The sequence below is a fragment of the Culex pipiens genome, chromosome 2 (genome assembly GCF_016801865.2).
Source record: "Culex pipiens pallens isolate TS chromosome 2, TS_CPP_V2, whole genome shotgun sequence".
Classification (NCBI taxonomy): domain Eukaryota; kingdom Metazoa; phylum Arthropoda; class Insecta; order Diptera; family Culicidae; genus Culex; species Culex pipiens.
In genome coordinates, this window is record NC_068938.1 from 18,467,106 (window position 1) to 18,488,210 (window position 21,105).

The 21,105-nt window shown below is 33.6% G+C and overlaps 2 protein-coding genes across 4 annotated transcripts in view; one reads left to right on the plus strand and one right to left on the minus strand.

Annotated features, from left to right (window-relative positions):
- LOC120432419 (THO complex subunit 2) overlaps positions 1 to 1,890 on the plus strand; it is a 26,306-nt gene extending 24,416 nt beyond the window's left edge. For all 3 annotated transcript variants that reach the window (XM_039597619.2, XM_039597621.2, XM_039597620.2), the window contains exon 10: positions 1,188 to 1,890. In XM_039597619.2, coding sequence (XP_039453553.1) covers positions 1,188 to 1,301 — 114 coding nt within the window. In that variant the 3' untranslated portion in view covers positions 1,302 to 1,890. The remainder of the gene's footprint in view (positions 1 to 1,187) is intronic.
- Positions 1,873 to 18,346, minus strand: LOC120432420 (G-protein coupled receptor 143-like). Its single transcript, XM_039597622.2, has 5 exons — positions 17,518 to 18,346; positions 12,589 to 13,037; positions 12,202 to 12,529; positions 12,028 to 12,138; positions 1,873 to 2,245 (listed from the first exon to the last, which is right to left on the minus strand). The coding sequence occupies exons 1-5, from the start codon at positions 17,665 to 17,667 to the stop codon at positions 2,075 to 2,077; spliced, it is 1,209 nt and encodes a 402-aa protein (XP_039453556.1). The 5' UTR covers positions 17,668 to 18,346; the 3' UTR covers positions 1,873 to 2,074.
- Between the last annotated feature and the right edge of the window lie 2,759 nt (positions 18,347 to 21,105).

A 21,105-nucleotide genomic window follows, 5' to 3' on the forward strand; every position in this document is an offset into this window, starting at 1 on the left:
GCCTTTTTCTGCCAGTTTAACTTTCTGCCCGTCAAGTTTTCAACCGGTTCAATTCTCTGCCTAAAGAAATTTCTGGCATTAAAATGTTCTGCCAGTTAAACTTTCTGCCTAAAGAATTTCAACAATTTAAAAATTTCAACGAGTTTAATTTCTGTCTAAATAATTTTCTGCCTTTAAAATTTTCTGCCAGTTCAACTTTCTGTCCTTCATGTTTTTAATCGGTTCAATTCTTTGCCTAAATAAATTTCTGGCATTTAAATTTTCTGCCAATTAAACTTGCTGACTATAGAGTTTTCTGTATTTAAAAATTTCTGCAAATTTAATGTTCCGCCTGAAGAATTTTCTGCACTTTAAATTTACTGCCAGTTTTACTTTCTGCCTTAAGAATTGTCTGCCTTTTACATTTTCAACCAGTTTACCTTTCTGTCTGAAGAATTTTCTGCCTAAAGAATTTTCTGGCAGTTTAACTTTTTGTCTAAAGATTTTTCTGCCAGGCAAGGCAGAAGCCTTAAAAATTGTCAACGCAGAAGCGCTTCAAATTTTCTTTCAGTTTAACTTTCTGTCTAAAGAATGTTCTACCATTATAACTTTATGCTGGTTAAGCTTTTTGCCCTTCAAATTTTTAACCAGTTTAATTTTCTGTTTAAAGAATTTTCTATCTGAATAATTTTCTGCCAGTTTAACTTCTGCCTAAAAATTTTGCAACAAGTTTAACTTTCTGCCCTTAATATTTTCTGCCAGTCATGGCTTTAAGAATTTTTTGCCCTTTATTTTTTACGGCAAGTTAAAATTTCTGCCTTGAAAAATATGTACCATTTAACTGTTTTTGCCAGTTGAACTTTTTAACCAAATCATTTTCTGCCATTAATTCTGCCATTTGCAATTTTTACTTTCTGCCTAAAGAATTATCTGCCCTATATTTTTTCTGCCAGTTTAACTTTTCGTCTAAAAAAAATTGCAGTTAAAATTTTCTGTGTAAAGAATTTTCAGCCATTTATTTTAGGCACTACTTTTTGAAAATTCCGTCTTCAAATTTTCTGCCGATTAATATTTCTGACTATTGAGGTTCGACCGTTTGGCATTTCTGAATATCAAACATTGCTTTATTTTTTTCTTTTTTTTTACTAGCTTTAGCTTTCCGTAAAGTAACAGAAGGATAAAATCGCAAATCACTTTCTTTTTTCCAGGAAAAATCCCCGCAGTTTAGCAGCCGGGATCACCGGGAGCGTTCGCACGATCGGCTCGATCGCAGCGAGAAGCAGTATCTGACCAAGTCGTCCCGCACGAGGTCCGGATACTGAGCAACTATTTTATTAGAAGTAGTAACAAACACACAGAAATCATTATTTTCTAGATGACAGAGTAGTAGAGTACACAAACAAACAGAAATCCGCTAACTTTACAGAAGAATGAAATAACCTTCCATCGTATTTTTTTTTATTTTGCTTGGAATGACCCACATTTTTTTTAGTTCAAACATTTACACTTTAACAGTTGTCGGTAATATTTTTTTGTGCACTAAAGATGACCTCTTAAGTAAGCAAATTCTCAGAACAGAACAGTTCAAACAGCCCTTTATTTGTGTTAAGTAACCTCTACAACCAGCAGTAGCAATAGCATCAGGAATGAAAACAACAAAATCGACTACAAAATCGAATACAATCTACCCGCGGCAGACTTAGCTTAGCTGTTGAGTGCGAGACTGTGTGTGAATGACGAATGACGAGAAACCAATTGTGTGACTGCAAACAAAGAATCATTTACATTTTGAGCTGTGTAGTAGATGTCAACTTTAATTCTTTCTTTTCTTTGCTGTTCATTTTTCGGACTCATTCAATCAGAAACAAAAATAAAGGAAAACCAACGCAGACATTACATTGAAAACGTAAACATTCTAAAACTTGTCGCTTTATTCGTAACTAGAACTAAAAAGAAAGTAAAAAAAAAACACTATCACCAGAGGGCAGTTGTCACACGCGCGTCTCAAACCCCTCTAACAGCTAATTTGTGTTTGATTGTCTGCAGCAGCTAAGTAAATAGAAGTAGTTTTGGATTGGTGAGATTCCGCTGGGTCTTAGACTAGGGTGCACGAGTTGATGCTCCGGGTGGGTTTTGGGATAAGCTCGGCGTCCGAGTCCGGAAACAGTCGAATCGTGGAGCGCGACGAGGAGGTGGCGCCTTGGAACACCTGGGACTGGAGCAGCGGAGTGACCTCGGATGGGCCGAGCGAGCGGCGGGTTCGGCGCTGAAAATTAGGAAAGAAAGTTGGTAGGAGGTAAATATGAGGTATTTTTTATATATGTGAATTTAAAAAAAAAAAAAAATCAGGCGCTTAATCTGCCGCTCGAAGCTAGTCCGTCCCATATGTAATTTCGTCAATTTTGAGGTAATGATGCAGTTTGGTTCAAAATCATGTAAACAATCAGAAAAACCAATAAAATGTAGTACTTTGTTCTAGAAAGCCGGAGAAAATCAACTTTTTCGTGAAATTTTAACACGTAGCCTTACGGGCGGGACAACTTTGACACGCGTTTTTCTCGGCTTGCTGTTTTTACATATGGGACGGACACGATTAGAGCGGCAGTAATGCTCGTTTAACAATTCACCTCGTTCCATTTAAGAAAATTCTAAAAAAAATCTAATTCTATAGGTATTTATAAAATTCATAAATGTATTTCCATTCGTCTAATCTGTTTTACCTTTTTTTATGAAATTTTGTTTAAAAAATTTACAAAGTTTTTAGATTTTAAAACGTCATAAACATTAACCAGAAAGATTTATTAACATTATATTTTACTCCGTGATATGTCGATTCCACAATTTGATATTGAATATTTTCTTTTTGTTTTCTTAATTTCACTAGGAAAAACATGGCTTCCAAACACAAAAAATAAAAAAAAATGCTGGCAGATTTAAAAAATATTTCTAAACATGTATGAAGCAGGCCAAGGATTGATACCTAAGAGCATGCAATGGCACTGACCTTGTTGCGTGCTCTTCGGTTGACGTCCACGTAAGGAACATCCTGGAAGGAGCGTAACTAACTACATCCGTAGTTCTGTTAGATCATCCGAATTATCTTGATCAGAACAGTATAGCTCTGGTTCCTTGCGAGTGTCCTATTTTCTTACCTCCACGTTGGCTTGGTTTTCATGATGACCTAGCTGGTGGCCTGTGGAAACGGATCGTAAACCTTTGACCACCGCGGGTCAGAGTCGAGACGGCTAAAAGAAAGGGGCGCGTCAATGTGGGAAAAGGAAGTTATTTGTGATTGTAGACGGTATTGTTTTGATTCGCAGTATGTTGAGTCAACTGCTGTGGATGTACCTGAACGTCGCAGAACGGGGTTTCTCTCCTTTCCATTTCCAGCTACCACCTATCTCCTATTTTTATTTTGCTCTACTGATTCTCACTTCTTCACTGATTATTCTATTTAATATCAATCATTTGATTTTGATTTTATTAACTTTTGATTCTCTTATTTCTCAAAGCTTTTCCACTCTTTTTTACCAATTGATACTGCTTTAACAAACTTTATGTTTTCCTTAAAAAATATACTTTTCCTTAATGTACTAGTAATATCAAGACTATTTATCATTTGCCTAATCTTTTTTGATTTTATTGCGAATTTTATCATTTGAATAATTCTTTATCTGTCCTATAAATTATCATTTCTATAATCTAAGCTTGTTTTGTATTTCTATTTATTAACTATTGTCTAATTTATATCTACTACATCCAGTTTCTCATTTTTATTCTTTAAAATACAATCATCATTCTCTTACTATTGATTCTTGACTTTTTATAAAATATATTCTCTTTTACTGTCTATTGTTTTCAATCTTCACCCTTTTTTTCAAACAAGTGAGGTTTGAGCCCTTACTCAATTTATGGAATGGTTAAAGGATTAACACAAATATTACTATTGTAATTTTGGTAAACTTTTATAACATGCTTAGGACCAAAAATTGTAACAAAACACCGCGACAAAAAAAAATAGCAACAGATAAACACGACTCAACACTAGAAGATTTCAGGAGAAAAACAACACCCAGTAAAATAACAACTAGTTTTTGAATTCAAACTTCAAACTAAAAATATAACAGTTTTTGCTTTAATGAAAGTTGATAGGCACACTATAAATGGTTAGGCGCTTATACTTACATCAAACCCTACGTAATGTACCACCCCCGGCCGAGTTAAAATGCGTAACCGGAAAAGAAGGTGTGCATGCCTGGCACGAACACTCAAAGCGTGTTCTAGCGTGTTGCTCGTACTGACTCAGAGCAAGGGTGAGATGTAGGTGTAAGGGCAGTGCGTGTTCGTCGGGAACCTGGGGCATAAGATCGGTCAAGGCCCGTTCTTACACTGAAAATTGCGAATTGCGAATTGCGAATTTCTAAACATGTATGAAGAGTTTGGGTTAGACCTAAAATGTGATAAAAAATGTTACTCGATTATCCAACGTGAAATATAAACGGAGGAATTTTAAAATTTTAATCCATATTTATTTTATTTTATTATTTTTTTACAATTCTAAAATATAATATTTAATTCAAAGATTAAAATTAGAAAAAAACGAAAAAAAAGAACACATAAATTTTCTAAATTAAATGACTTAAAAAATTCCAACACTCCAAAAAAATATAAAAAATCAGTCATTAAAAATAACTAGAGTTCCGGGTTTTTTTTTGTTTTTTTAAGTCCAATAAACCAAATTTCCAGTTTTTGCCTTTTGGGTGTTTTTGAAACCGCCTTGAGTCAGGGGTTTAAAAAAACACCCAAGAAGCAATAACTAAAAATTTGAGTAGTTCTCGCTGAAAGTGGACCACTATTTACACAAGGTGCTCAAAAATCAAAAGCAGTGTACTTTTCCAATAGCCCCCACCAAGTTATGAACGAAACCATGTTTGGTTGGTCAAATTTGTCCTCACCTCAGCGCCACGAAGCTAAAACATTTTTTTAAATTGGTAATTTTTTGACTTAGGCGCGTCTACAAAATTGCTAATAACTTTGCAAAACTTCAACAAACCCTTGATGTCTAGGGGTGTTTTGGAAAGGAAATGAGCAGAGCTTTCGAATGCACTTGTCAGAAAAATAACGGTCCATACATTTTTTAGCCACAAAACACCAATGTATTTTTAAAAGTCATTTTTGAAGGCCAGCGCCCCGCTTTATCGAAAAACTGACAAATCCATTCGAAAGCTGAGACGATTTCACATAAAGGACCAATAAATCTAAGGTGTATGTTCCCCCTATCTTTTTTAATCTAATTTTGATTCTGCGAGCGCAGCGCTCCGTTCGCATTTCGGGTGCTCAAAATGTTGCAATTTGCTTGCCCCAATTTAGGGTTTTGTCAAAAAATTTAGGTGCTCACTTTTTAAATGATAGTTTATTGTCCAAGGATCAAAATGCACTATCGATAATTGACCAACATTTAAGTTTTTGGGTTCTTCCAGGCAATTTAATGTCGAAAAATTGTTTTTTTTTACTTTTTTTTGTTAAATGCTCATTTACAATTGGTTGGACGTTTTTTCAGTAAAACGAATGAATGTAGCATGTAGGAAATTTCACCATGAACATTTTTCTCTAAAAGAAAACGTAATTTCGATACTCCAGTGCCAAGATATTTTAATTTTAGTGAGAAAAAAAGTGCCAATTTTACAAATTTCTCAGAATTAACAAGCACAGCCTATTATTTATATGCGGCATATGTTTTGGAGGCCAGAGTATGGTTTCTTATAGTTGGTCGCTGAATTCGAATCTGGATTTAAATTTCATATAAACAGTGAACAATGATATTTTAGCCACGCTCAAATGTTATATGCGTGTAGTGAAAATGGTTGGGAGCGATGATCCTATTCCTTGCACTGTTATGGAAATCATCATTAATCAATGACTGTCAACTTAGACGTAACCAATCGTACCTCAAACTTTTTTAGGCTCAAAGTTATTTTTTTTTTCCTTAAAAAATCTAAAGTTTTCATTTATTTTTAAGTTAACATTGAAACCAGCCAAATTACAAAACGAGGTTTTCTGACATTCTCAAAACAATCAGAAGTTGAAAAAAAACATCCTCCATAAAAAAATCCGTAAGTAAAATACCAATTGAAGGTGAGCGAAAGATGAAACATGATCGAATTCACTAGTGAGAGCAATTCCAGCCCAAAACAGGAATTTTTCAGGTACTTTTTTCTCGACCCTCTCCGATTTCAATGAAACTTTGTAGACATGTTATCCTACGCTTATATAAGCCATTTTTATGTATATGGAGCCAGTTCCACACGATAATGACATTTGAGAAGGGCGAAGTGTTTCAAATATTTTTGTAATTCGGAATATAAACATTTCTGTATCTCGAAGCCGTTGCATCGTATCAAAAAGTGGTCAAAGACAAACTTGTAGGAAATTTGACGGGCTTTTCGATAAAAATACACTGAAAGAAAAAAACACTCAGCTTTTATAAGATTTTTTGATTTTTAAGTTTAAAAGTCAAATTTGAGGGGGAGCCCACGATTTTTTTTCGTTCAAAATTTTTGTGAAGATAGCCTAAGATGTTACAAAAAGACTCACGAAAAATGCAGGATGGAGCATCTCACCTAAAAAAATACAAAAATCATTTACTGAAACTGTTTTTTTTGAAAAGTGCTCTAAACGTCAAAATTTTCAAAAACCGAATACGGGAATCGATTTTCTAGACAATTTTACATAAAAGTCTCCATATTGACCATTGTCCTAAGTCCAATCCTTGTGAAGTTACAGCGGTTTTAAAAATAAAAATGTTGAAAAAATAGGTTTTTTGATGGTTTTTGGCAATTTCTATATGACAGACTTAATTTTTCAGTCTCGTAAATATTTTTACCGGAAAGCTCGTCCAATTTCCCATAAGTTTGTCTTTGACCACATTTCAATTGGATGTATGGGCTTACAGATATAATCTAATTACATTGCTCATAACTGAAAACATCATTTTTTTCAGTGTAGTATAGTAACCTGGATAGTAAATTAGCTTATATCTGTAAGCCCATACATCCAATTGAAATGTGGTCAAAGACAAACTTATGGGAAATTGGACGAGCTTTTCGGTAAAAATTTTTACGAGACTGAAAAATTAAGTCTGTCATATAGAAATTGCCATAAACCATCAAAAAACCTATTTTTTCAACATTTTTATTTTTAAAACCGCTGTAACTTCACAAGGATTGGACTTAGGACTGTAGTCAATATGGAGACTTGTATGTAAAATTGTCTAGAGAATCGATTCCCGTATTCGGTTTTTGAAAATTTTGACGTTTAGAGCACTTTTCAAAAAAACAGTTTCAGTAAATGATTTTTGTATTTTTTTAGGTGAGATGCTCCATCCTGCATTTTTCGTGAGTCTTTTTGTAACATCTTAGGCTATCTTCACAAAAATTTTGAACGAAAAAAAATCGTGGGCTCCCCCTCAAATTTGACTTTTAAACTTAAAAATCAAAAAATCTTATAAAAGCTGAGTGTTTTTTTCTTTCAGTGTATTTTTATCGAAAAGCCCGTCAAATTTCCTACAAGTTTGTCTTTGACCACTTTTTGATACGATGCAACGGCTTCGAGATACAGAAATGTTTATATTCCGAATTACAAAAATATTTAAAACACTTACGCCCTTCTCAAATGTCATTATCGTGTGGAACTAGCTCCATATACATAAAAATGGCTAATATAAGCGTAGGATAACATGTCTACAAAGTTTCATTGAAATCGGAGAGGGTCGGGTACAACCGATTCCCTATTTGGCATGGAATTGCTCGTGAATAAAATTACAGCTTATTACCGCAAATATCTTTTAGGTGTGGCTCCAAATTTAACTGTTTATCTGAAACTTGTTTCCAGATCCGAATTCAGCGACCAAAATAACTATAAGAAACCATACTCTGGCCTCCAAAACATATGCCGCATATAAATAATAGGCTGTGCTTGTTAATTCTGAGAAATTTGTAAAATTGGCACTTTTTTTCTCACTAAAATTAAAATATCTTGGCACTGGAGTATCGAAATTACGTTTTCTTTTAGAGAAAAATGTTCATGGTGAAATTTCCTACATGCTACATTCATTCGTTTTACTGAAAAAACGTCCAACCAATTGTAAATGAGCATTTAACAAAAAAAAGTAAAAAAAAACAATTTTTCGACATTAAATTGCCTGGAAGAACCCAAAAACTTAAATGTTGGTCAATTATCGAAAGTGCATTTTGATCCTTGGACAATAAACTATCATTTAAAAAGTGAGCACCTAAATTTTTTGACAAAACCCTAAATTGGGGCAAGCAAATTGCAACATTTTGAGCGCCCGAAATGCGAACGGAGCGCTGCGCTCGCAGAATCAAAATTAGATTAAAAAAGATAGGGGGAACATACACCTTAGATTTATTGGTCCTTTATGTGAAATCGTCTCAGCTTTCGAATGGATTTGTCAGTTTTTCGATAAAGCGGGGCGCTGGCCTTCAAAAATGACTTTTAAAAATACATTGGTGTTTTGTGGCTAAAAAATGTATGGACCGTTATTTTTCTGACAAGTGCATTCGAAAGCTCTGCTCATTTCCTTTCCAAAACACCCCTAGACATCAAGGGTTTGTTGAAGTTTTGCAAAGTTATTAGCAATTTTGTAGACGCGCCTAAGTCAAAAAATTACCAATTTAAAAAAAATTTTAGCTTCGTGGCGCTGAGGTGAGGACAAATTTGACCAACCAAACATGGTTTCGTTCATAACTTGGTGGGGGCTATTGGAAAAGTACACTGCTTTTGATTTTTGAGCACCTTGTGTAAATAGTGGTCCACTTTCAGCGAGAATTACTCATTTGGTTTATTGGACCTTTAAAAAAAAAAAACTCCAGATTTATAACTTTTAAATTTGAGAAATTTTGAATCATTGTCAATTTTTTAAAATGAAATTTCTCAGAAATTAAGAAAATTTAGCAATTTCTGAATTTTGAATTTGAGATTTCTTTATTTTTTTAAGGTTTAATCAGGTTGATGTTTATGAAATTGTTGAACTAATTTTATTTTTTCAAATTCAAAATTTAGAAATTTTAATAAAAACATCTACAAAATATTTAAAAAAAATAAAAAAAATCAGTCATTAAAAATTTTCAAAATTGAGAATCTTTAAATTTTTTAATGATTTTTTTTAGTATTGATGTTTTTAAGTCATTTAGGCTGGTACAATTTTTATTTTAAGTTTTTTTTATTATGGCTTGTTATTTCAATTTTTTTTTGCCGCCCACTCGACCCCGGCCAGAGCCGAGGGACACAAACTTTGAAAAATATTTGCATTGGCCTTAATTTTAAAATTTATGGAATTTGAATTTATGCTTTATTTATTTTCTAAAGTTTTTTCTAGTTAATGTTAATTAAAATTTTGAATCAATTTAAAATGATTTTCATTCCAAATTGAAAAAACAAAAAAAATAATAGAATTAATAATTTTCAAATGACTTAACAATTTATATATTTCAAAAATTTCAAAAAATTAATCACTGAACACATAGATTTTTTTAATTTTGAATTTTCTTTAATGTTGAAATTTTCTTATTCATCATATTTAAAAAAATATCTGGAAAATATGAAAATTAGAATTTGACTTGCATGCAAGTTGGAAAAACTTGAATGAGAACTAACCGATAATATAATTTTAAAATGGCTATAAATATGCGTAGAAACAATCAAATTTAAAAAACCAGGGGTGTTTCAGAAAGGGGAAAACGTGAACTTTAAGATACATGTACACAGTCATGCCTCGGTTTTGCACGCCTCGATTTTGCACTGCCCCGGTTATGATTCGTGCAGCTGCCTCGGTTAAGCACGGCCCAGTGCTTAACTGAATACACAGAGCTTATGGGATTTTGGCTATATGGGAGACATTGGCTTTAATCGTATGAAAAATCATGCAAACATCAACAAATTATAGTGTTTTAGAATCGGGATGATGTAAGCTATCCATTAAAATTATAATTTCATTAAAATATTCACCAAAATTCGTATTTTTCCTGTATTTTGAAAATGCAATGCTTTTCGGAAAAATACTCAAAATTATTGTTATTGCAATATGGGTATCAAATGATTGAAATGTTTTCATACATTTCGAATGTAAAATAATTTTTTTGAAAACACTCAAAATTTTCACAAAACTATGTATTTTCGAAAAAAAATACTTAAAATTTAATTTTTTACAGTATGGGTATCAAATGATCGTGTTTTTTTCATACATTTCGAATGTAATAACAACATTTTTTTTAAATACTCAAAATTTTCAAAAAACTACGTATTTTCGAAAAAACACTCAAAATTTCAGTTTTTACAATATGAGTATCAAATGATCGGGATTTTTTCATACATTTCGAATGAAATATCAATTTTTTTTTGGAAATACTCAAAATTTTCACAAAACTACGTTTTTACGAAAAATACTCAAAATTTCAGTTTTTACAATATGGGTATCAAATGATCGGGATTTGTTCATACATTTCAAAAGTTATTAAAAAAATTAAAACAATCCGAATTTTCACACAACTCCGTATTTTCGAAAAACTACTCAAAATTTCAGTTTCAAATTATCGGGATTTTATTCATACATTTTGAATGTTATAATTTTTTTTGAAAACTCTCCAAATTTTCTCAATACTTGATTTTTGAGTATTTTTTTGATAATACGTATTTTTGTGAAAAAATTTGAGTATTTTAAAAAAAAATTGTTATTACATTCAAAATGTATGAAAAAAATCCCGATCGTTTGATAATCATATTGTAAAAATTTAAATTTTGAGTATTTTTTCGAAAATTCGTAGTTTTGTGAAAATTTTGTGTATTTCCAAAAAAATGTTGTTATTACATTCGAAATGTATGAAAAAATTCAGATCATTTGATACCCATATTGTAAAAACTGAAATTTTGAGTATTTTTTGAAAATACGAAGTTTTGTGAAAATTTTAAGTATTTTCAAAAAATGTTGTTATTACATTCGAAATGTATGAAAAAATCCCGTTCGTTTGATACCCATATTGTAAAAACTGAAATTTTGAGTATTTTTTCGAAAATACGTAGTTTTGTGAAAATTTCGATCATTTAAAAAAAAAAGATTTAACATTCGAAATGTATGAAAAAAACTGATCATTTGATACCAATGTTGCAATAACAATATATTTTTGGTTTCTTTAGAAAAAATATGCTTTTTTAAAATACAGGAACAATACATATTTTTGGGAAAATTTTTCATGAAATTATAATTTTAATGGATAGCTGACATCATCCCGATTCCAAAACACTATAATTTTTCGATGTTTGCATGATTTTTCATACGATTTTAGCCAATGTCTCCCATATAGCAAAAATCCCATAAGCTCTGTACCTCGGTTATGCACGCCTCGGTTTTGCATCCCCCATATGCGGTGCTAAACCGAGGCATGTCTGTAGTTCTTTTGTAAAATAGTCAACAAAGTAGCAAATTTTGGCCTAAACTAACATTTCAAACGGGTGAATCTCAAAATTGGGACCATTTGGAGCAATTCGGGACCCGGATTCGGATTCAGCAGGCAAAATTCTACTACGAACACATATACTCGTCTCAGAGACAAAATCTTGTTGGACTGTGTTATTTACTAATAAAAAATAATTGATTTGAATAAATTCTTACATTTTTTAAGTTTTTCTATTCTCGATTTTTTTGAGTTTTAGAATATAACAATTAAGATATTATGAAAGAGATTTTAAATTTTTTTTTTACAAAATTATTTTTGTTTATGTAACTTTGAGTCGCATTTAAATTAGTAAATCCAAAATATTTGATATTTTCATGAAAAAAATAAAAGCCAACATATTTTTTTCCCGGACTTCAATGTTTTTTACCAATATGTTGTCCCACAATTCAAAATTTGAAAAAAAAGATTAAAAATTATTCATTTGTTTTAAAATGCTTACAATGTATTCTGAATAGTTTACAATCGATTTAAAAAGATTTTTCAATGAAAAAAAAATCATTTTTAGCCAATATCTCACCCTGTTTTCCGCCGTTTGACCGTCTTCTGGATCAAGTCGTATTCGCCAAGTGCAGTTCCACCGTTGGTACACTAATGCGTTGAAGAACGCTTGTAGAGGATTCGTTATGGCCTAGAAATTAGAACAATTTACTAAAGAACTGCCTCTTTTTCAATGCCAAATGGCAAAACTTACCATAATATACCATATCGTGACGATCGTCCGGAACGGCAACCCGAACCACATCGTCCAGATGATCACGCCGTTCAGCAAATTCGGTAGCCAGCACAAATAGTACACAAAGTTGATCAGTGAAAACTTCATCTTGAACTTGGTCATGAGATCCCGCTCGGTCGAGGTCATCTGACTGTAGCGAGCCACCAGCTGCCGATCGACCTCCTTCGAGGCACTAAAGTACAGCACCGGATTGACGATCATCACCGTCACCATGGGCCCGTACGTCATGAGGTAGTTGGGCAGGATCCGCAGATAGGCACTGGCCACATCGTGCACGTTGTGACAGCTGAAAGGGAAGAAGGGTTCGTTGTAGATTGTAGGGTGAATCACGTAGGTAATTCTTACTCTGCATCCGGAATGTACAGCACCGACAGTCCAACCCCCGTCAGCAACGCCGATATACTCCAAACGTACGCGTGGTACGTCCTCAACGCAACTCCGTACCCGCTCAGCGTTCTCCGCACGTTGATCGCGTAGCAAAGCGTCCACAGCCAGGTGCACATGTAGAAATACTGAATCCACGCCGAAGAGACCGCGCAGAAGATCACGTTCGTCGTGTCGTCCCGATCGCTGTCCGGGGGAATCACGTTGCTGATGTACTTCCACAGCGCAGACCTCAAAAACACCCCCAGCGAGGCGCAAAGATCGGCAACGGCCAACCACACGATGATGCTTCGGCCGGTGCTGTGGCCGGACGAGGTCGCTGTGTTTATGCTGGAAGGACCACTGGTTGTGCCGTGGCGACGTCGTGGAAAGACCGGCTGACTCGGGGTGGCCTCGTTGCGGATCCAGATCTAAAGGTGCATTATACAATAACAGCATTTTTAAAACTGTCTTATTTAATTTTTTGACGATTTTAACTATTTCATTGAGTCAATGGGCCGATTTTCAACATAAAAAAATAAGTCTTTGCCAAAATTTTAAATCTTTCGAGTTTTTTTTGCTTAGAATTTAATTTTAAGATCTAAAAATACAAATGTTAACCTGTTCGATACCATATACTTAATTTTGAAAATTCAATTAAATTTATTGTTTCTTAATTTCAATTCTTTGCTATATTTAGGCAACTGAGGAAAATTATACAGCCCAGACTCGATTATCCGAAGGCCTTGGCAAAATTTCACTACGTCCATATCTTGAAATTATTTGTTTTCAAATAACTCAGAAAATTCTCTATAGTCTCCGAAGCCTCGATTATCCGAAATTCGAATATCCGAAGTTCGATTATCCGATGGTTTGTATGGGACTTTGGATTCGAATCAAGAAGAAAAAAATCGTATTTATTTGTATTTCTTATATCAAATTCGAGTTCTGCCACCCCATTTTACTGAAATTTGAATATTTGGCTGCGTATTAAATTGAAAAAGGCATTTTTTTATATTTCATCACCGCCATTTTGGCCGCCATCTTGGATTTGGATATTTTAAATCATCTTAGAACATCTCCACCGGTGCGCACATCAAAGTAGTTTAGAGGTCATACTAAAGCTCAACAATCAAAAATAAGACAACGAAAAAATATTTTGTTTCGTGATTCGAATATCCAAATTGAAATTTTGCCAAGGTTTTCGGATAGTCGAGTCTGGACTGTAGAGAATTTTCTGAGTTATTTGAAAACAAATAATTTCAAGAAATGGACATTATTACATAACCAAACATTTGCTAATCTCTATATGAAATGAATCCAAGAATGGATAATGGAAACGGCGCATTAAAAAAAGTTGTTTTTCGATTGGAAGTTAGTTTTTCCCTTTTAAAGTTTCTTTTTGTAATTTTGTTTGAGTATGATTTGAATGCTTTAAAAATATCATGATTTTAATATTTAATAAAAACAATATTTTTGAAAATCTTGATAAAAAAAAGTTTGTTTAAAAAATTGTCCATACTTTTGCTAAACAATAAAAGAGCCCAAATTTGAAAAAGATAAGAAAAAAATATCATCATCATTTTTTTCCTTAAATCTGATGTCTTTTTCCGATAACGAAGTTGACTTTATAGCTGTCGGCCACCATTGCTAGTACCAACCACTAGTGTCTTCCTTTTTAACTACAAGGACTTCGCCGCCCTGGGCTCCTAAGTGTATGAAAGTATGGCACGGAGCGACGGCGCCGAATACCCATATTTACACAAAGAATTTTAGAGCGCCCGCCGCGGGATTCGAACCAGCAACCTCTGGATTGTGAGCCAGTGCGCGGTCCGATTGATTCACACGGGCGGGACCGATATGTGGTCTCAATATGAAAATTTGCAAAAAGTCTGAAAGTGTCCTATTTGATTAAAAACAGACAAATAGACTTTGAGCAGTATATTTTAAATAGTATACAATAAATTGAACTGGTTTTTTAGATGAAAATTAAATTTTTTAGCAATATTTTTTTTTGTTTGATCCCTGATTGTTTGAGAAATTTTTTAAATAAATTTGCATTGGCCTTATTGGTGAAAAGTTACAGTTTTGGGTTGAAAGATGCAATTTTCAAAATTAAATATCTCGAAAAAACAAGCCAACAAGGGAAATTTAGTAATTCAAACACAAAACAATCTCACTTTTTAAGGGGTTACATACATGTAAATCGGCATAAAATTCAGAGGTTTGTTTGAGCACACGCCACAATTTTATTTCAAATCTGTTTTCAGGGCATTAAAATATACATATTCATCAATCAATGCAATCAATTTGAACACATTTGGTTGTGTCTTCGCCGAGATATAGCTATTTGAAGTTTGCAGTTTAAAAAAAACGGGTGCCACGATATCTCAACACTGCTTTGACCAAATCGGCTCAAAATTTTGGTGAAGACTCGTTAAACTGGTCCCGTGTGCATGACGAAGACCGTATTTTTTTGGCTTTCATATAAAAAATCGTTTTTGATTTTTGTATTAAAAAAAAACGAAAATTGAAAATTGGGCTTCGTCATGCACACGGGGTATGTCTTGAGACTTTTCACCCTAAATTTCAGCCAATTCGGTCCACCCCATCTCGAGATATCCTGGCACTCTTACTCAGTTTAATCATGAAATATCTTCATGAAACTTTCAGGAGTGATTGAAAATCACCTTTTTAGTGGATTGAATACATTTTCTTAAATATGAAATTTTGTGATTTTCTAAATATATGTAACCCCTTAACTCTTCTTCTAAAATGTTTTCCTCTAACGGATAACATTTTCTCGTCTAAGAGATTTCTTATAGGTTTTGATCCGAGAAACAACTTTGTAGAACATCGCAAAGCGCTAGGAAATGATCCCAAAAAGATACAGGTTATTTTATGAGCATGTTTTGATTTTTTGCTGAAAAAAGTAAACTCAACTTTTTGTCACTAACAATTGATTTGCAAAAAAAAACCTTTTTAATTTTTTTTGATTTTCTGATATGTTTTAGGAGGTTTTAGGGAACATCAAATGGCAACTTTTCAGAAATTTCCAGAACGGGTAAAAAATCTTTGACCGAGTTATGATTTTTTTGAATCAATACTGATTTTTTCAAATAATCGAAACTTAACTTAATTTTTCGATGTAAAATCGAATTTGTAATCAACAATTACTTTAGTGAAATTATGATAAATTGCACCGTTTTCGAGTTATAGCAATTTTTAGGTTTTTTTTTTGAAAATAGTCGCAGTTATTCATTTTTAAAATTAGTTGCCATGTTTTCCCACTTTTGAGAAAAATATTTTTGAAAAGCTGAGAAAATTCTCTATATTTTGCATTTTAGAACTTTGTTGATACGACCCTTAGTTGCAGAGATATTGCCATGCAAAGGTTTAAAAACAGGAAAATTGATGTTTTCTAAATCTCACTCAAACAAGTCACCATTTTCTAATGTTGATATCTCAGCAACTAATGGTCCGATTTACAATGTTAAAATATGCAACATTTGTGAAATTTTCCGATCTTTTGGAAAAAAATATTTTCATTTTTTTTAAATCAAGACTAACATTTCAAAAGAGCGTAGTTTTGAATGTTTGGCTCCAAAACTGTAAGGTTTTAGAAATTCTTTTCCCTTGAAAATTAGACACTTTAAAATATCAATATCTCTAATTTAAATAAAAATATCTTTGAAGAAGGAAAATTAGAAACAACTTCTTTAAAGCTTCTTCTTTACTCTACCAAAAAAAATAACAGAATCAGCATTGAAATGAGTGCTAAAAAGTTGAAAAAATGTTGCATGTAAATCGTTTCAAAACTTGAGTTTTACAGCAATGGTCGTATTTATCCAACTCGGTGAGCCTCGTTGGATGAATGTACGACTCGTGCTGAAATAATCCTCTTTTTGCAACTTGTTGCATAAACTACTATCTTATAAAGGTAAGGCTTTTCAATACAATTAATTCAATTGAATTCCGATTATACATGATAATTTATGTTTCTTTTAAAAGGATCTTATATCTACATATGAATGAAAAACTGTTTCCAACAGAAAGTTAAAAAGTGTTTGTCTTTTTTTGTTGTTTAAATGAAGTTGTTGGGTATATAACAAATAGTTTGCCAAAACTCAAATCAATTTTAATTTAAAAAAATCTATTTCCAAATTAACTAAAATGTTGCAAAATGTTAACAGTTGTTGGTACTACCACAAAAAAAAATATCTTGGATTCCACGATCGAAAACGAAAAAATATTTTCATAAATTCTAAATATCTTGGAATTGTTCACATAGGCCTTACTGGTCCATGTCTTTCCTCGAGTTAAGCCTCGAGTCGAATCATATTTTTGTTTATTAATATTGTGTACGTGTATCATCACTAAATATCTCACAAATTTATTTGAAATAGAAAATGCAAGCAAATTAAAGATTTATTTTGAAAACCGTTATTCTGAGGTATGTTTAAAAACATGATATATTTCTATGCTTGATAAAAATAAGCAGATGTGTTGTTCAAGTTCAAATGAAAACAATAAACTGTACAATATAATCGTACCACCAACCCAATTTCACACACCCCGAAATTCTATTGAAGGAAAAAGTGCTTCGCCACATTTGTCGGGATTCACGTCACTGCTGTTCTCACTGCTGCGACAGTCAGCTCCAATGAAGACAAACAAAAAGTGTGATAATGAAACCGGCTATAAACTCGCACACAATAACACTGTAACTGCACTAGGCACAATAAACCGGAAAACCACCGAATTCAAGTGCACTTTTAGGTGGTGTCCTAATGATGACCCCTCCCTCTTCTCCATTAATCAAGTTTAAACTTCCGAAAGTCGATATTAATTACCACGTGTTTTTTCTTTCTACTGCAAGCATGTAGTATAGGGTGAGGTGTATCCCATTACCTGGTAGATTGCTCCGGCTATTCCGAAAAAGGAAGACACGATGCACACCACAATGTAGCCGTCGGTGTTGAACTCGTCCATGAGCTTCACCGCCGGCGGTGACCGGATCCGGTTGTGGCAGCAGAACGTCTGGATCGTTGGGTCGGCCATCACTGCGGGTACACTTGTTCTTCTTCCTTCCGACCTTGCCCAACTATTGCACGCAAACTTCAGCTGAGCTGGACGTCGTCAGGTTTCATGTTCGCACTGTTTCACCGACCAAGTCATTCTGGGATCGCCACATGAGGCTCTTCCCAAGTCACGGAAGCAACGAGACTAATCTCTTCAAGTTATCACTCTAAAACTTTTTTGTTTGGACTCTTTACATAATTCTGGGCTAATCAAATACCACTTTTTATGCTTCTTTATGTTTATTACGAACCAACTCGCGGGCAGACCTCCGTCCAAAGTGGTCTCTTATCACTCACTGAGCGCACATCTCCTCTCCATTCACTTGGCTTCACCGAGACTCGTTGTCGTAGATGTCGTCTCAGCTCTTCTCGATGTGCATGACGCATTCATTGGATTACGCAGTTGATAAGCTTCTGCCTGGCCGGTGGATTCGGTTTTCGGCTTCACTACTCGTGCTCCAGAATTCTACTTATTCGCCGAGTTATACTTAGCAACTTCTTGAAGACTTGACTTGTTGTGCTAATCCTAATTGCTACCGACTACCTCGCTGAGTACTCTGCCTGATAACGATTGCCGGCTGTTTTGTTTTGTTCTGTCTCTCCCGGTTATCAGCCAGCAGTAGTAGGTACTTTCTTCAATCGGCGACGTGACATTGAACTGCCTGGTTCAACTAGAGTGGTGATGACTACGCTTCTTGGAGACCTGTCTCTCACATGCTGGACAAACGACAACTGCCGAGTTCAAACCAGGAGTTGCAATAGTGGAAGGACCCAGTCATGCGTGCACGAGAGTACGAACACGTGAAGCCGCAAAAGTGTGGTTAATCAAGAGGGATGGATAGTGGGTGTGTGTTTTGGGGTGAGGTGGATGGTTGTGTGGTTCACCACGAGGGTCTGCTCGGTGAATTCCCGCGCCGCGGAACGGTGCATTGTGATACATTTTTGAGAGAAGGATCGAAGTTTGCTAATCAAAATGGTCTTTCTTGAAAAACTTCAAATGTTCACAGCAAAAAAAATCTGTGTAAAATCGCATGCAAAAGCATGCACATCACCTTTGTGAGAAAAAGCATGTAATATTGTATGAGAAAACATGTACACAAAAAGCATGTACCGAAGAAAAAAAATCAGGTCTGCTCACCCCAAAACTAACATCCATCCGACGAGAGTCATATTCAGATTACCAAGTCCGCGCCCCAACCCACTCGGCTATCTCGCCGCTATGAAAATAATTGGATCTTCAACGATATAGCTGTAGGTTCCCCATTCATCGTATGCAGTTTACACAGTATACGACATACGGAAAACCTACTGTTAGATTGACATTGATCCGACTATTTTCATAGCGGCGAGATAGCCGAGTGGGTTGGGGCGCGGACTTGGTAATCTGAATATGACTCTCGTCGGATGGATGTTAGTTTTGGGGTGAGCAGACCTGATTTTTTTTCTTCGGTACATGCTTTTTGTGTACACGTTTTCTCATACAATATTACATGCTTTTTCTCACAAAGGTGATGTGCATGCTTTTGCATGCGATTTTACCATCGGATTTTTTGCTGTGTTTCTAAGATTATGTTTTCTGAAGTGATCATTGATTTCTTCAAAGCTTATATTCTACATCTCTGTTCATGGTCAACATCTTCAATTTGAAACTTAAAAAAATGCAAAGTTTACATCTTTTGTGATAAGTTGAAAAAAAAACAATAGTGGAGCTATGAATAAACCACGAGGACACTTAAATTTTAGACCCCCTTCCCCTCTCCCAATATGCACATCCATACAAAAAAAATCTTTTTTATAAATATGTTCTCTATTTCCTTCTCGTGTTCAGGAAGTAATTTTGAACTTTTCTTTTGTTTGACACTAATTGTTGTCTTTTTTAGTTTGACACCCTCTTACATCGGAAAATGATGAATTTTCATCAGTTTCTGGAGAATGTTCATCACCAGGTACAATTTTGTTCGGTAATATTACGTCAGCTGTGTGCTATCTTGTGACATAGACCATTTATGTCGAAAATTAGTTAATGATGACGTTTTGCTGTACTTAACAAACACTACAAGATGCTTTAACCCGATTTTGGAAACTCGCTTCCGTTTCCCGGATATCGCAATACACACTTGTGACATAGACCAATTTATCATCAAAATGATTGTGCACACTTGTGACACGTCATACATGTTGTTGGAAAATGTGGAAATTTTTTCTTGTTTTTCACAAATTTATGTACACACATACTTTCTAAAGGCAATGCAACCTTTTGTTTATAAAAATATACTGATGAAGTCGATTAAACCATTGATTTGAGCTTATTTTAGTTTGTATAGGAATTCTGTGCACACTTGTGACACGTAGTACAATTTTACTTTCGAAACACACTTGTGACACGTGCTTTTCAGATTTTTGTTTACATTATTTACTGTATCTTTTAACTGGTGTAACCAAATAAGTTGAAATTTGGAGCGTTTGTTAAGCGATAGTATACGAAACGATTGCTTCAAAAAGTTTGGCTCTATCATTCAAAGTTTTGAAATTATTTACCAACAAACTTTAAAAATCGATTTTCTCGAAAAGTACTAAATGGTCGTTGTCACAAGATAGCACACAACTGACGATTACTCAAACAAAGGGTTAATATTCAACCTACCAAATTTTCAACATTTTACAATTAAACTTTTTTTTGCTGTGTAAGGCTCACACTTCATTTTACATTTATTTTGTTTATCATAACTTGTATTTCATATTTTTAAAGTCCGTTTTTCCAATTTTTGCTTGTTTTTTCACGTTTTCGTAAGGAACGCAAAACTCCATAGCTCGCTCCATATATATATATATATAGTCAAGAGTCACGAAAATATTTCACACAAGCGAAGTTTCGCGAGGTGCTTGTTTGCAATATGCTTTGATGAAATCCAAAAAAAATGATTTGCTTATTCGATTGCTACTGAAAATAACAAAAATCCAGAAAAAAAATAAAGGACGGATTTTGTTTTTTTTTTTTGCTCACAATAAAATCAAACAGAGGATACTCATAACAATAATCATTTTAAAATTCAAAAATAAAAAAAATATATAAATTTAAAAAATCGGTAAATTTTTAATTCAGAAACATTTTTTAAATATAACTTAAAAAAATTAAAATAAATTATCTTAAATTTTAAAATTCTAGGATTTTAAATATTTTTAAACAAGGAATTAAAAAAACAGAAATTTTAAAAATATAGACTTGATAAATTCAAAAATTCAAAAAAGGTTAAAAATTAAAAAAAAAAAAAACGGAAACATAGAATTGACCAAACAGAAATATTTAAAAAAAATCAAAGATATAAAAATTCTAACATTTCAAAAATTTAAATTTTGGAATTTTAACAATTTAAATACAGTTCGTACCAAGGTTCATACTCGATTATACGAAGTCCTC

Bases quoted from the DNA above. Each gene is read 5' to 3' on its own strand.
- LOC120432420 (XM_039597622.2), bottom strand. From the start codon at position 17,667: ATGGCCGACCCAACGATCCAGACGTTCTGCTGCCACAACCGGATCCGG. The intron at 12,530-12,588 runs GTAAGAATTACC...CTTCCCTTTCAG, and splicing joins CTGTACATTCCGGATGCAGA to CTGTCACAACGTGCACGATG. The intron at 12,139-12,201 runs GTAAGTTTTGCC...TCTAATTTCTAG, and splicing joins TCACGATATGGTATATTATG to GCCATAACGAATCCTCTACA.